At 40.5% G+C, this 16244-nt stretch overlaps 1 protein-coding gene across 4 annotated transcripts in view; it reads left to right on the top strand.

Annotated features, from left to right (window-relative positions):
- Positions 1-16244, top strand: part of TPD52 (tumor protein D52) — a 108999-nt gene that overhangs the window by 28137 nt on the left and 64618 nt on the right. Inside the window, exons 1-4 of one of the 4 annotated variants that reach the window (XM_075213698.1) lie at positions 5597-6085; positions 10523-10629; positions 12184-12332; positions 15392-15493. In XM_075213698.1, the coding sequence (XP_075069799.1) occupies positions 5947-6085; positions 10523-10629; positions 12184-12332; positions 15392-15493 (497 nt within the window). In that variant the 5' untranslated portion in view covers positions 5597-5946. Of the gene's footprint in view, positions 1-5596; positions 6086-10522; positions 10630-12183; positions 12333-15391; positions 15494-16244 lie in introns of those variants that run through there. The other 3 variants (XM_075213695.1, XM_075213696.1, XM_075213697.1) reach the window with 3 other exon arrangements.

Below are 16244 nucleotides of genomic sequence, written 5' to 3'. Positions count from 1 at the left end.
ATAAATATAGCCAAGAGAAAAATTTACCTGTATTCCTGCATGACCAATATTTAAAAAATGCTGCACGGCTTTCTATAAATTAGATGCTCTCATATCTACGTAAGCCGTCTAGCACTGGATATTGTTGTTTTATTTTTTTATTACGCTTTAAAAAAGTTTGCATTTTGTTTGTTGGTATTTATATGGTAATTTGTAATATACAATACTGTGCAAAAGTTTTAGGCAGGTGTGAAAAAATGCTGCAAAGTAAGAATGCTTTTAAAAATAGAAGTGTTAATAGTTTATTTTTTTCAATAAACAAAATGCAAAGTGAATGAACAGAAGAGAGATCTAAATCAAATCAGTATTTGGGGTGACCACCCTTTGTCTTCTTAACAGCATCAATGCATCAATTCTTCTAGGTACACTTGCACACAGTTTTGGAAGGAACTCGGCAGAGAGGTTGATCCAACATATTGCACAACTAACCACAGATCTTCTGTGGATATAGGCTTGCTCAAATCCTTCTCTCCCCATATAATCCCAGACAGACTTGATGATGTTGAGATCAGGGCTCTGTGGGGGTCAAATCATCACCTCCAGGACTCCTTGTTCTTCTTTACACTAAAGATCGTTCTTAATGACATTGGCTGTATGTTTTGGGTCTTTGTCCTATCTGCAGAATAAATTTGGAGTCACTCAGACGCCTCCCTGATGGTATTGCATGATGGATAAGTACCTGCCTGTATTTCTCAGCATTGAGGACACCATTTATCCTGACCAAATCCCCAACTCCATTTTCTGAAATGCAGCCCCAAACTTGCAAGGAACCTCCACCATGCTTCACTGTTGCCTGCGGACACTCCTTATTGAAACATATCTTGAGATCCAATTGGATTTGAATATGGTTGAAACTTTGCACAAGTTCCGTGCTCTTATTTTTTTTAAAACCACAATTTACGTGCAAGTTGCGTTTGGACATGAATTAAGCCCTAAGGGTCTTGGCGCTGAATGGCTGTGTCCTAAATTAGCTGGGAGTGTCAGCCAATCACAAGTATTTTCCCAAGCTGGTCACAATATGATTGACTGGCGAGTATTTTTTCTTAATAAAATTGTTGTTTATATTGTTGATTATAATGTGCTAATGTGTCTTAAGGACTCACCATTATAGTGGTTCCCTCCCCAGGAGAGCTCCTCAGTGTGGGCCATGTAATAATTACAGTGGGATTTAAAAATAATTTTTTCTTGAATGCCACTGTCCCCGAATCAGACTCAGGAGACAACAATTCATTACAAGCAAGTGAAAGTAATGTGTGTCATTAATTGAATAGGTATTTTCGCTCCTGCTCTATACTTTGTATCGGAAAGTGTGAAAAGTACTTTTTTTGCTCTTGTTAGAGAATTTAATAGGTGACGCTAGTCTATCCCATTTTCGCACATTAAGCATTATCACTCGAGAAAACAGGGAATTAAATAGCCTCCTCAGGGTCTATTTTGCAGCCTCTTAAAAGGAAAAGCTCAATGAAAGGGGATTTTCCCTTTTAACAAAACTCTCTTACTTTAGATGTGTTTCTCAGAATGAAAATAACCTGCCCGTCTGTGCACACTTACAAGTCCTATCCATTTGCTTAAGAAATATGTATAAATAAGATCTGTCTATAAATGCAAAGCCTTCTTTCCCTTTGAATGCCAAATACAATAAACTGTTGCAGGATCCTGTTCCCACTAATCCTGTTCGTCAGGTGACTGAATTCTTGGAAAATAAAAATAAGTTACAGATTTCTTGTGATGAAAACTTCATCATCACCATTTATTTATAAAGCGCCACTGATTCCGCAGCGCTGTACAGAGAACTCATTCACATCAGTCCCTGCCCCATTGGAGCTTACAGTCTAAATTCTCTAACATACACACACTAGGGTCAAATTCCCCCACACACACACACACACACTAGGGTCAATTTTAATAGCAGCCAATTAACCTACCAGTATGTTTTTGGAGTGTGGGAGGATAACGGAGCACCCGGAGGAAACCCACGCAAACACCGGGAGAACATACAAACTCCACACAGATAAGGCCGTGGTCGGGAATTGAACTCATGACCCCAGCGCTGTGAAGCAGAAGTGACAACCACTTAGCCGCCGTGATGCCATTGTCCTAGGAGGTCTGGGACGCAGTGTAGTAAAACACAGACTCCACTGTTCCATTATCACTATGCAGTGGCCACATATGGGCTATTCCTATCATTCTGCCCAAGGGATAGAATCAATTTCAAAACACTTAAGCCTTAACTGGACCTCTTGGTGCTATTGGAAGACCGGTCGGTACAATTTACAAACGTGCCCTGAATTGATTGCAGTTGGAGTAATATTGGGCATCGTAGCTGTTTTAGGGCCATACAATGACACATGAGCGAGTGCCCGCACTGTTGATTAGCTGAAGATGGGTACAACATTAGAACGAGGAGCTGCTTCCCCACAGGGCTTCTCTGAGCGAGTTGAAGAAGACTCCTATACACATTAAACAGTAGACGACCTATATATATACCCATGTTAATATTACTGTGTATATAATTTGAGTTACTATATATATTAAAATTTGTCTGCATGAAGTTAGCCATATACTAAGGAGGTATAAATATTCATGAGCAGTAATGACTGTGAATGTCCTATATACTGAGAAGACGTTCACTGTTCTCCTGAGAAACTTTGTGACATCATTAAAATGCAGGAAGTTTCCAGGTATTATCGCATTGGTTCTGAATGCTCACATAAGATTTGTAGCACAGAAACATTACTATAATGCCACCAGAGACATGGGGTATGATTTCTTTATACCAGAGATTAAGTAAGTGGGAGGAGGGTGTTGATTCTGCTAAACCGCCCCCCCTCAAGAGTAAAGTCTAGGGGCTAGATTTACTAAACTGTGGGTTTGAAAAAGTGGAGATGTTGCCTATAGCAACCAATCAGACTCTAGCTGTCATCTTGTAGAGTGTGCTAAATAAGTGATAACTAGAATCTGATTGGTTACTATAGGCATCATCTCCACTTTTTCAAACCTGCAGTTTAGTAAATCTGGCCCTAGATCGGCACCAGGAGCCTTATCCAATATTCCAGCACCGAGAATAATTACATTTATCTTTGCAAGATTTGTGCTCTTATTTTACTATTAACAGCGGTAATAGAGTCAGTAGCACAATTAAATAATAAAAAAAAACCCATTAAACTATGTTCTTCTCTAAAAATGCAAATTGCAATACCTACATTTTCACATTTTCCTTTAAAACAATTTTGGCTGTGAAAAGGTTAATGTTACACTCACAAATAAAGAAACATTCTTCTTTATATGTCTTTTCCCCCCATTTATTTCAAAAGCCTCATTGGGGATTTAGATGTGATCTGTGTCTTGCAGAGTATGGCATGCAGTGATTACTCTGGAGGGCTTTCTTGTGATGCAAGAATAATAACTTGTATTGCCATTTATATCAGCATATTGTTCTGATAACCATCTCGCATGAACCAGCTGAAGAAAAAAGGATGGATAGCAAAAAGAAACTCCTGATCTGTTTCAGGAAGGGGGCTGTTGTTGGTGACGTTCATGTAGCAGTGAGGATGTTGTGTTAGGAGTATATTACAAACCCGCAGCACAAATTATGATGATATGTATACACTTTTACCCGATTCTACCCAGTTGTATGGCGTAGTGCTTGGATTGAGGGCCAAGATTGCAGTGTTTGCTGGGGTGCAGCAGTTTGGACTGAACGATGGGTAGGCAGGTCCGTAGCGTTCCTCTCCGAGTATAAAAAAGGTACATGGGTGCATCTACTCCTGCTCCAAAATATAAAACAAGATGTTGCTTTAAGGGTTGAGGTCATTTAAATTTGACAAAGCAGCGGAGAGGATGTTTCCCACTTTGCGGTGCCCGATACTTTTAATGGGACACATTTTGTACTTCTGTGTGAAAACATATTTCTGGGTGCACCTAGCCAGACAAGTAGGCGCATTGCGGGTCCGCACTGTTGTGGTTTGTGAATGATCTTCTGTGACTGTCCTAAATGGTAAAATTCAGGCAGCTGTCAGCTCACTGCTATAACATAAAGACGTGATGATATAAATGTATCGGATCTGTATTGAAATTAAGTGCTTATATAATTATATATTATAATTTAAGATACTTAGAGAGTGCCGATAGTGTAGTATAGTAGTGTTGAATGAAACTGGCAGTTCTTTAATAGAATACTACGTACATATGTAGAGTATTGTGGAAACATTCTATATTATTATGTACTTTCATCATCATCACCATTTATTTATATAGCGCCACTAATTCCGCAGCGCTGTACAGAGAACTCATTCACATCAGTCCCTGCCCCATTGGGGCTTACAGTCTAAATTCCCTAACACACAGACAGAGACAGACAGACACAGGCAGGCAGACACAGACAGACTAGGGTCAATTTGTTAGCAGCCAATTAACCTACCAGTATGTTTTTGGAGTGTGGGAGGAAACCGGAGCACCCGGAGGAAACCCACGCAAACACGGGGAGAACATACAAACTCCTCACAGATAAGGCCATTTTTTCAGGAATTGAACGCACGACCCCAGTGCTGTAAGGCAGAAGTGCTAACCACTGCGCCACCGTGCATTCTATTAAAGAACTGACAGTTTAATTCAATATACTACACTATCGGGGCTCTCCTGGTATAATAATATATTGTTTGTATCTTCCAAATTGCTAGGTCTTTTTTTCTGGTTGAGAACTACACGTGAGAAGCAACTAACTTTCTATGCTATTTGGACTTGGTTTTTTTTATTGTTTTTTTTTTTTAAAGACTTCATTTACTGTAATGTTCACATTGGTGGATAATACTTGTCCTTGATGATTTTTAGCTAAGACAGTGCAATACCGTTCAGGATATACCTAGTGAACCTGTGTGCAGCAAGATCTCTTATGTTTCCCAGGCAGAACACAAGTGTTAATGTGATGATAGTATTTATTGCAGTGCTGAAAGGTTATTAAAAGGGAGCCAAGGAGCGGAGTACATGCACATGTTCACAATCATCTCCATATGTTATGTTTATAAATGTTTACCTTGATCATGTCCTGTGCTGCAGCTCCACCAAGTGGTCTGGAAAACCAGGTCACACGCTAATGGCTGTCACCTAACACCACTGAGCATTATCTGCTGTGCTCCAGCATAAGAGACAGATAATTCCCAAGGCTCAGAGGTCTGGAGGCCAGGATGCATTAAGTAATGGATCAATTTTAAAAGCACTTTCCTGTAGGGCATCCGGTGCCTGTCCTTGCTATAAATGGTTTCTAGCTATGTGACTTCTTTTTATGAACATTGCAATGTTAAGAGTAAAGTGAAGCACAAAGAGATTCCCTACATGTCCCCAGCAAGAAGAATCTGTAGGCAGACTGTTAGAGCACAGATGGCGTGCACCACACAATATTGGCCAGTAATCTGTTTGTGTCCTAGAAGATTAAGAAGGTCCTGGTTTTGCATGTGAAATCGGCTGATTTTTGTACTGAATTAATTGTCTGCGTTGATTTTTCTCTGAACCCTCCCGTCAGTCTGATGTGAAGAACATACACAGATGAGCCAGACTGATATTGCAGAAATAAAAACTTTTTTTTTTTTTAACCTATCAATAAGGTCACGAGAACTGGAGCAGATTTTTACCTTTAGACTATAGTAAACCAAGCCCTGTCTAGGCAGGGCAACTATTTCATGAGAAGTAACTGATTAAACCGCTTGCTGCTGCAGTCATGTGAGTTGTGATGGATCTTCGGGGGAATCGGACAATGTATCGTGGCCTTGTTAGATAGAATGCCTGAAAGGAAATTCAAAACTATTTCTGTACAAACCAGAGGAAAGTGACTTTCAAAAGGATGGAACGGTGAAGCAAACGGCTATTTTTATGTGCTTGGATACAATGACCCACTAGTACAACTCAACAGTCATGGATTCTAGAGACTTTGATCTTCAGGATGATTACAAGTCGCCTTTTAATTTTGACAGTGGTGTCAATAGGAATTACCTGTTCTTGTCGCCTCGTCTGAGCAGCACTCCCCCGGATTCACCCACTCGGCTGAGCACTGGTAAAATGTCATTTTGTGGTATTTACGTGGGGGACATATCTCCACTATCCTTGGTGAGCTCAGTGTATGCGCCCACCCTACACTTTAGGTAATGCAAATGTTCTCAGCCATGAGCTCCTGCATGGCTTCCTAGCTCAGGATATAGTGGCCTATGGTGTCACAGTACAACACATTGCTGTACACATTACAGGAGAGTGACAGTGCTGATTATTATACTGCTGGATACTGTCATAACATTGATATTATCAGGAGCTTTTCACATAATTGTTTGATCACTGGGTATTTTCTTCATATGCACAGTGGGCTTTTTATTAGTAACTATTGAAAAGAACAGCAGTGAATCTCTTTGTAACTGAAATGTCTGATGAGAGTACTGACATTGTGTGTTGACATCTTCAAGATATCCCAACTCCTGTTTGTTCTGATGAGTTTTATACCTACACTTTAAGTATTGGATGAGGGTGTTGTATCTCTTTAAAATTATATATATTTATTTCTATGTTGCACCTTGTACCCTCAGAACTGTTATCCGGGAAGGGGCTGATTTTCCGTGGTTTCCTGAAGGGATTATATTGTGTTACGGCTTCTGGCTTGTAAACGTTGGTGCGAGGGTGAATCATTATTTTATTCTTTGTCCGGTGCTTTTGTATTTTAGAAATTACTCCCCTTCCTAGAACAGCATGGCTGGTAAATGATTAACAAGAAAAGGGCACCTATAAAACGAACCGGTTTGCAATTGCTTCCCTGCTAATTAAATGGCAACATTTAGAAATCCTGTCGTGTCACTCGACACATCAATGCTTCTAGTGTAAGATTTCCATCCACATCATGTAAAAATGATTAGTGTAGTGCACAGTGGGAAAACAGAAATGATTTAATGTGCAAAAGCCGTTCTCACAATATTCACTATACTTCCCAATGTAATACTGTAAAACTTCTGCATTGTTTAAACTAAATTGCATCATCTGTTTTGGGTCACAGGACTAGGAATTCATTATAAGATCACTGCCTCCGGTAATTTTAGATTTGCTGTATAATTCATGACTGTCATAAGGCAGAAATCAAGATTTTCCCCCAGTTGTTTATGGTTGGAAAGACACTGTGGTTGACATTACTTCCTGAATAGTATTTATTGGTAAATAAAGGCAAACAGTGCTACAGCTGTAAGTCTAGTTTTGTCTGCTATATTTTTATTTATGTTTTTGTATGTGTGTTTATTTTACCTATTCGCATTAGAATATGGCTTTGTTTGGTGAATTTTGTTGATAGTTGGTTTTGAGTTGCCTCAAGATATTTAACATTCTTGTCTTTTTTTTTTTTTTTGTTCATAGCAGCTGAACTTTTCCAGCATAATATGAAGTAGACAGGGGTGCACGGAAGATTTTTAAGGGGGGGTTTCCCCTCCACCCCAAACAAGCGTCTGCGGCGGTGCTGTATTGCGGACGCTTCTTTGACAGCGTCGTGGCTGCTGTATAGTACAGTGCCGCTATGTAGGGCACTTTTTTAGCGGAGAGGAGGGGTTTCTGGAGACCCAGAAACCCCCCCTGCGTGCGCCCCTGGTAGAATAAAGAATTAGCCATATACTGTTTATTTTACACATGCCAACTAATAATGCCCTTTACAAAAGTGGAAGCTGCTCAAATCAATTTATAGGCCATAACAGGTGCTTGAAAGGGTGGGGTTATCCTGCAAGGAACATACACACAACATTTTTTCCCCCAGCACACTGCTATAGCCAGCAACAGATCTGCCATTTCTACTGTAGATAAAAATGCAAAAGTCTTTGTTGCACACATTTGCAAATGTATGTTTAAGCCATCCTGCCACGCCAAGGGGCTTTTGCTAATAGGATGGTCCTACTCTAAACAATGAGAGTCCCATATATTTGGGCCATACATATGTGTTTTTAAATTGAGAGCCAACTTACCAAAGAGGTACCCCAGAAGCCTCCAAACAGCAATTCAGTGCCAGTACCCCCTCTCAGCTACTGACACCAACATGCCTCTCAGACAAATGTGTGTATGTTCCTTGCAGGATAACCCAACCCTTTCAAGCACCTGTTATGGCCTATAAATTGATTTGAGCAGCTTCCACTTTTGTATTTGTCTGAGAGGCATGTTGGTGTCAGTAGCTGAGAGGGGGTACTGGCACTGAATTGCTGTTTGGAGGCTTCTGGGGTACCTCTTTGGTAAGTTGGCTCTCAATTTAAAAACACATATGTATGGCCCAAATATATGGGACTCTCATTGTTTAGAGTAGGACCATCCTATTAGCAAAAGCGCCTTGGCGTGGCAGGATGGCTTAAACATACATTTGCAAATGTGTGCAACAAAGACTTTTGCATTTTTATCTACAGTAGAAATGGCAGATCTGTTGCTGGCTATAGCAGTGTGCTGGGGGAAAAAATGTTGTAATAATGCCCTTTGTTTGGTGGCCTCTACCAGTCGCAGTGCCATGACCAGTGTGTTAATATTAACCCTGACAAAAATGAGCTGTCTTTGTCACTGGGAGAAATGTTCAGTTCGCTGAACACAACAATGTGTCATCGCCCTTTAGACAGAAGTCTTGCGTCATTACTCTGTGCTGTTAACGTTGAAAGACTTGGGCTAGTTCCTCAAACGTCATACTTGTCTACACCTGAGTTGTCTGAGCTGTAATATTCCATGCCGCAGTTAGATTTCTAAATTTCTGATTGGCTACAGGTTGGGCTAGCACCGCCCACATCATCTCCTTCTGGTCTTGTGTGTCCAGTTTTGAAAAATGACTACAGTAGGTGCTGACTCTAGTCAGATGTTCCAGTGCGGCTTCTCTGGGGCGGACTGAGCAAATCTGCCAATAATAGGGTTTGTGCCGCAATAATCATAAAGATTTATTGCTTACCCGAAAGATGATTCCTGTCACTGAATATTCACACAGAGGGCACTATACAGATTTGTAACCTTGGTAGATATAAGTTAATTTGTATGTTGTCTAATCCATGTATCTGACTGATGTGGATGTGACAGACCAACTTTAAGGAAAAGTTAAATAAAAAATTACCTTGGCTTTAAAACCTACCAGATAAAGAGATTTACAAGTATTTATGTATGAAAGCAACGGTCGTAACATTCAGAATTACATGTTGTATGTATGTTTTTGATATAGAAATGTTGTCAGACCTGCTCCTAGAGATTGGAGAAGTTGTATTTTGTTGGAGAATCATGTGTTTGCTCATCAGTTGTCCAGTTCTGCAGGACAGCAAATCCTCTGTGTGGTGGACATTGATGTGTGGTGTGATCCTGAATCCTGTTCTCCTTGCACAGTGCATGCATTCTGGAGGCCTTGTGTGGAGGTGGACTTATGCACCTTTATAGGTATATATAATGAAGGGAAATAAATGTCCCATAATCCATTTCTGTTACAAATCAGTTGCCGAAATGGAATGAAATCTTTCAAAATTATATATCATTTACACCATTCTGTGAAACAGCAGTTATTGGTTTCCAGTCAGTTGGAAAATGATTATATTTTATATAAATATTTGTGAAATTTACAAGATGCCTTTTCACACTGTATTTCCTTTCCTTTTCGGTAGTTTTGTTCCTCATTTGATGTTAAACAGCAGGTTGTTGAAATAATATTATTATTATTATTATTATTATTATTATTATTATTGCTATGGATTGACTCGGGACAAACACAGCATAGCCAGGTCCTATAGCAAAATTTGGGGGGAGCCCAAGGTTACGCTGCTCCACTCTCCCGGGCCCCCTCTCTGCTCTCATACTGCCAAGGACTAACATGGTAAATCTCTGATGCCAGAGGAATAAGTTTTGTTAAGTAGTCTTCAATTTAGGTTTCATTTTATCTTTGAAATACAGGTAAAACCAAACGTAGAAACTTTACATTTTTTAAACGTGAATTGCACTCAAGTCTTGTCATGATTTCTTACTGCATTTAACAGATTCTACGCTCTTCATTGTAAACAGCTGAAGCCACATAGCACTTGTTACAACACTTTCCTAGATGGACTGGATACAGGACAAAAACCTTCAGCTGCAAAGCACAGCATGTCAGTACAACATCACTGTCCATGTCCCTGTGTAGGAACCCATCAGTCCCACACAGGGCTATTATGCAGAGAAAGGCAGGAAGCCAGTCAGACTTCATAAGTGATGCAGGATAGAGAAGCACCTCCTTGTAAGAGTGGCAGCCTGCTACAAACGGTGAAAGAGAATGATGGACATATTATAAAGACATACGCTATAAACACATATATTGGGTATATTCCAGCTCCCTGTTCTGTTAATAAATGCAAATATAGAAATGATGTCCCTTGTACAGAATAACCAATGACAATGTTTCTGTCAACATTTATGCAGAAATTAATATTTAACACGCAATGTCCCATTCGTGTTACTGATTTTTTTTTTTTATTATTATTTTGTGTTTTAATAGATCTACTGAAACCTGAATCTGTGCCGGAGGGAGAAGATGCTGCAGCTACATTGGAGGACACCTTAACCGAGGAGGAACAGGAACACTTAAGAAAAGAGCTTGCAAAGGTAACATTTAGAGACAGAAGCTGTGAATGTGGGTCACAGCAATGCACGGCTACAACATTTTGTATTTTTGTGAAGTCTGTTACTTGTGGCCACTGAGGATTTTTTTTGGTGCAGGTCAAGTTGCAAAACTTGTTTTGTGCTTTATTTTTTTTACAGGTAATCAGCACATACATATGTATGATTTATATGTATCAAAGACAGGAGCTCACTCAGAGCCCCGTACACTACAAGCGTCATATATAGTGACATCAGCACATAATGATATAACAGGAAAACAACGATTTGCTATGGACTAAAGACAACATATCGATTTCTATAAAACTGTCCTTGGGTTACAGGATATGTCCACTTTTAAAAAGTGCTTTCCTTTAAGTCTAGGCCCAAACATACATATTTTTCAATGGGAAGTGTTACCCGTGAGCTGTAGTTTAGAAGATGCAGCACTGCCTGGCGGCCTATGGAGCATTCCTGTTTTGTTTGGTTCCTCTGGAAACACACAGATATGCAGCCTTGTGATTGGTCCGCCCTCTGCCGCTTCAGACCTCATTCTGTGTTACCTTATCTGCAGCTCTTAGCACTGTGCAGGTAGGATATTACCACACCAACTACAGCCAGCTTAGTGATGTCACAGGGGAGAGACTGATACTTAGTGCTTCTGTAATGCTTGCAAATTGCAATGGGTAGCGATTGTTGTTGTGTACTGCCACAATCATTGCACACAAAGCTGAGTTGTCGCTGCAGGCTGCGCTTCCCCCACCAAGACTGTATTTTGAAAAGATACAAAGGGTTCTATTTATTAACAGGAGATAAGCCTGTAAACCATTGTAGAGGGTCCCAGGACTGGCTTCGCAAGCAGTAATTGGAGTCTTTGCTATCCTCATCCCTTTATTTGATAAAGGGATGAGGATTATATAACTTTGCAGGACAAAGTTATATAATAACTTTGTCCTGCAAAATAAAATCAGTTTTTTTGTATGTTGGCTCAAAACCAGGTGCAGCAAGTAACACACCCCCGAACCGCACAACTTCTGCTTCAAACATTTGCACTTCGACAGACGCCGCCTTCTTGGCCTGCAAATTCATGTGCTTCTCCATAAAGCCGGCGGTTACAGCTGCACAGAACTAGGCACGTGGTGTCTCGATAAAAGCATTTGTGCTGCAGTCCGGCACTCCTGTGGATTGTAAATGACAGTTAATGTTTTGCTCATTTTGTAACAGATTGAATGAGACGGATCTCATTGGAAACCATTATAATTTCTATGTGTTGAGATGATCCTGTTCAGTCCCCCACTGTTGGCACTTAATACAGGCATTGTTTGTTTTTTGTTACATGACAACATGAATCACATCGGATTTACAGTGCTACTTCATATGACTGCAGGATTTGCAGGAACAACTTGTGAAACTTTACAATGTTAAATGTTTAGTGTAATATTAGTGCAAGTTATATAGAATCTGTTTCATGTGGTGTAGTCTCCCCTCCAACACCATTTTTATGTATTAATATTTTTAGTTAAAAGTTTTTTACTATTGTAAAGTTTTCATTTTTTTTAGGTAGAAGAAGAGATACAAACACTCAATCAAGTGCTAGCTGCGAAGGAGAGGCATCTAGCAGACATTAAAAGGAAACTTGGCGTAACTACATTGACTGAGCTCAAACAAAATATTTCCAAAGGACTGCAGGATGTGGCCTCTACCAATGTGTAAGTTCCGTTCTGCACACAGCGCTCCACCTGCTGGCAGCATTGCTATTGCCCCAGGGCTGGTGCTGGGTTCTCAGATGCCCCCCTGCCCTGTTTTGGCGCATGCGTCATGAAGCCTCATTCACTTGGCATGTGCTGCTCTCCCAAACGCCCGTTCTTGCTCCAATGCCGGACTCAGAAGAGGGAACAGCCCACAACAGAAGTCGGTGTGGCGCCTCCTACCACGCTGACCTGGCTTTCCTGTTTTCCGCCAGCCCTGCCTGCACCTGTGTGTCTTTAGTAAACATAAAATTTTGAGTAAACATGTCTTGGACCTGTATTGTGTATAGAGTATTTAGAGGTATGTTTATGAGAACTGGTGCATGGTAGCTGTGCAGGCAAGGTGATGTGACCTTTAATATAATCAAATCTCTGACCAGTGGCTATGGGCTACAGCCCCTTTTCTGTGTGTAATTCCCATAGTTTATATAAAATAAGTACAGTTTAATATCCTTAACATAACAAAACAAAATAAATGCTAATTTATCTGCAAATCCCATGCACGGTCAATGTGCTTTTATCTAGTACAGTAAAATTGGAGTCTAATTTCCAGATACAGCTAGTTATTTAGCATTATGCCAACATCATTATTAATAAATTTGTATTCTTAAAATGTGACAAGATATAAAATCACTGCTCTTATTAGGCTGTAGGAGGGAAATGTCTTTATCATAGTGTTATATGCCTAGATGCACAGAAGGCTATTTACTAACAACGTGGATCTGTGCAATACAATCCGGTCAGTGATTCAGAGCTGTGACTCAGAATTGGCTTTGGTCCCACTGTGTGTCTGGGAGCACCTAGGTTTCCATCAAAGTTCATAGGTTTATAAAGTACGGAGCGAGGAGCAGACATTTGCATAGGCCTGGGGTGGGGTGGGGGGGTTGGGCTGGGGGCTGCTAAGTTTGAAGTAGGCACACCAGTATGTATACCTCATTGTCATGGGCAGGGGCTCATACCCATTTTTACTCTGCCAAATACTTGAGCTCAGTGCTACCGGTTTTTAAGTTTCGTCCTATAATTTTAATGGGACACATTTGTCAACTTCATGTTGCAGTTTAGTGGAGAAGCGCCTAGTCAATGTAACAGAAAGCTGCTCACAGTTATGTATAAACCGAGATGTATTTTAGGAGAGAAAACAAAAGTATTATTTAATGGAAGTGGTGTAAGGTTGGACTTAGTGATGGTCTTTGCCCTCCTTGGTGCACTTCTAGCAGTCTGTGTCCCTCAACAGAGCGGAGAATGGGCATGGCACCAGCGCAGAACCAAGGCTTTTATTCAGGGCACTTTGTAAAGGACGTCCAGTGAAATCTCTGGTTACTGCACATTGGCACAACCCTCATAGGTTTGCAGATGCAGACTAACTTTGAAATGTGCTAAAACGTGTGTCGTCTTCTTATTGTGATCTGAATGTTTATATCAGACAGTATATAGTATTATGGTCACCCGCAGGTGGCTTCCTTCATTCACTTCCTGTGCCCTGTGAGTACTTAGGCTGCAGGGCAGCTGTGACAGAGAAATGTGACTGCCTGGGAGGGACTGTGAGGAAACGCGGTGCTACTGGACTGAGAACTTTGTATTCATCACCCGTTTCTCACAGTAAAATTTACTTTTTAATCCTTGGCCCAGTCTAAGTATATACACCAGAGCATCAGTGTATTATGTGTATTATTATTTCATGTTATTAGGTACATTTTGCCCATACTATTACCTGCGATATTGTATGTAGTATAAATATAAAGAATATTGCCATACTGTGTGAAAATAACAGAACAGCAGCAGTCATTTTGCTTGTGTTAGTTAATGTAATTACCATTTGTCTCCAATGTCCATTGTTATGAGGGGCAGCTGAGATTTGGTTCGTAATCAGAACAATGTCTGAGTTAACTAGTTGGCAGCCCATGTTTATTAGCTAGGTCAACAGATAACCTGAGAGGTAGTGAGGTTAGAACTTCTAAATGATATGCAATGTGCCTTCACAGTAATATATTGGTTGAAATAGCATGGGGAAATGTATCAATATAAATGTAATTGTATCACAGACTTATATTGTGTAACACTGCTGATATAATGTGTCAAAAGTCTTATTGTTCCATGTAAGCCTGCAGTGTCATTCCTTGATGTACTATTGTAACCCCATGTGTAGTGTATCCAGCCAAAACAGCTTATTGAGTCAAGCCATTCTATTGTATAATCAAGATAACAGGGACAGTATGTCTAGCAGCTAAAGTGTTGACTGGGAGACACCTTCTGTAAAGGGGAGGTTTAAGACATTTAACCCTACTTCCTGTGTATACAGAAAATGATATAGGGCGAGGAGAATGCCAGGGGAGCTATTCTAGTTTGGAGGATCCTGGTGTACAAGACATCAGTGAAAAGGGACTCTGGGCCAGGCATCGTGGTGCCGCTGGAGGAAACCCTACCAGGACAGGGGCGTTGTGAGCCAGTATCCCAGGCTGGGGGACACCCTAACTGTTTTGCTAATCGGTAGTGGTAATATTGCGGGAGGATAAGACCCTGAAAGAGACAGAGATTATTACTTTGGAGTGCTGACTGCAAGAGGCTGCTGGAGGATACATGCTACCATTTACCCTGTAACTTGTGAACATCTTGTGGTGTTGTGCTGTCGTAATAAAGTCTTATTTTGGGTATATTCTGGTCTTCCCGAGTGAGTTGAATCCCACAGAGGGTAACTGCCATCCCAGCTAAGCGGGGTATCCTCACAGGGACCAAAGTATGTGGCCCAACAAGCTGCCTCGGGTCACCGAACAACCTGTAGTCAGTCAGATTATTTGAATGTTACCAGCAGCAGGAGATGGGTGTTGGTGAGGAACAGGGGTGCAGGTGACATAGGCAGTGTAAGGAAGGGAATGGAGGCATGCAAGAAGCCACACATTAGAAGTTAGATAGTGGAAGGAGCAGGTTCTCCAACAGCACTAGCAAAATGATTCAGGAAAACTAGAGTGTCTGCTATATAAAATGAAGATCACATCTGACTTCACTTGCATTACGTTTTCTAGGTACAGGAAGACCTCGGAGACCCTGTCCAGTGCTGGGCAGAAAGCCTCCGCTGCCATGTCCACAGTTGGGTCAGTCATTTCAAGAAAGTTTGAAGATGTAAAGTAAGTATCTACAGTACGGTAAATGTAGCCTATACGTCACTTTCCAGCTTCCTGTGACTTCCAGTCCTCTACGGGTGTCTTCTCCCCGTCTGTTGCTGCATTCTGCCGGTCCTGCGTTATACAAGACATGTATGTGCTCTGTAGTGTCATCATTTTACTAATTCAATAACCATCTTCCTTCCCTATTGGGGAATCTGTCAGTTCATACACAAGGTCTATTTTAACTTTAGATTTCAAAAATGAGGTTCATTAAAACATACAAGGCATTTAATATAAAGTATATATTTTTTTATACCACTAAATCCAAAATACAAGCTGCCTACTATAAAGAAACAACTCATACCAACAATAAACACCAGTTTTAAGAAGCTGTTCATAATTGAAGATATTTGAAATAAAGATGTGATCTATCGCACCCTCTTCAGGTGGATGTTTAGCATAAATATGAATAAAAGTGTGTTGATGATCTTGTTCCACTACAAACAGCGGTATAACATGTGCCAGTGTAATATATCGGGGGGTTGTGACTGAGAAAATGAAGCCTACAGTTGTGTTTTGCCCCTATTACCAGGAGAGGTAACCTGGTGCTCCACTGCTGGAGTATAATATTCATTATGCTCTGCCAGTCTATTATCCAGTAGAGCAATTACCGTTCTCTCTCCGCTCCTGTTCTATAATACAGTATTATACAGGACAGCATTACTTTGATTTTTTTTTTTTTTTTTTTTTTAAACTTTATTTAAAGAGAAAA

This window comes from Mixophyes fleayi, chromosome 5, assembly GCF_038048845.1.
Source record: "Mixophyes fleayi isolate aMixFle1 chromosome 5, aMixFle1.hap1, whole genome shotgun sequence".
NCBI classification, from domain to species: Eukaryota; Metazoa; Chordata; class Amphibia; order Anura; family Limnodynastidae; genus Mixophyes; species Mixophyes fleayi.
Note: the sequence above shows the minus strand (reverse complement) of the source record. Positions and strands in the feature narration are given on the sequence as shown.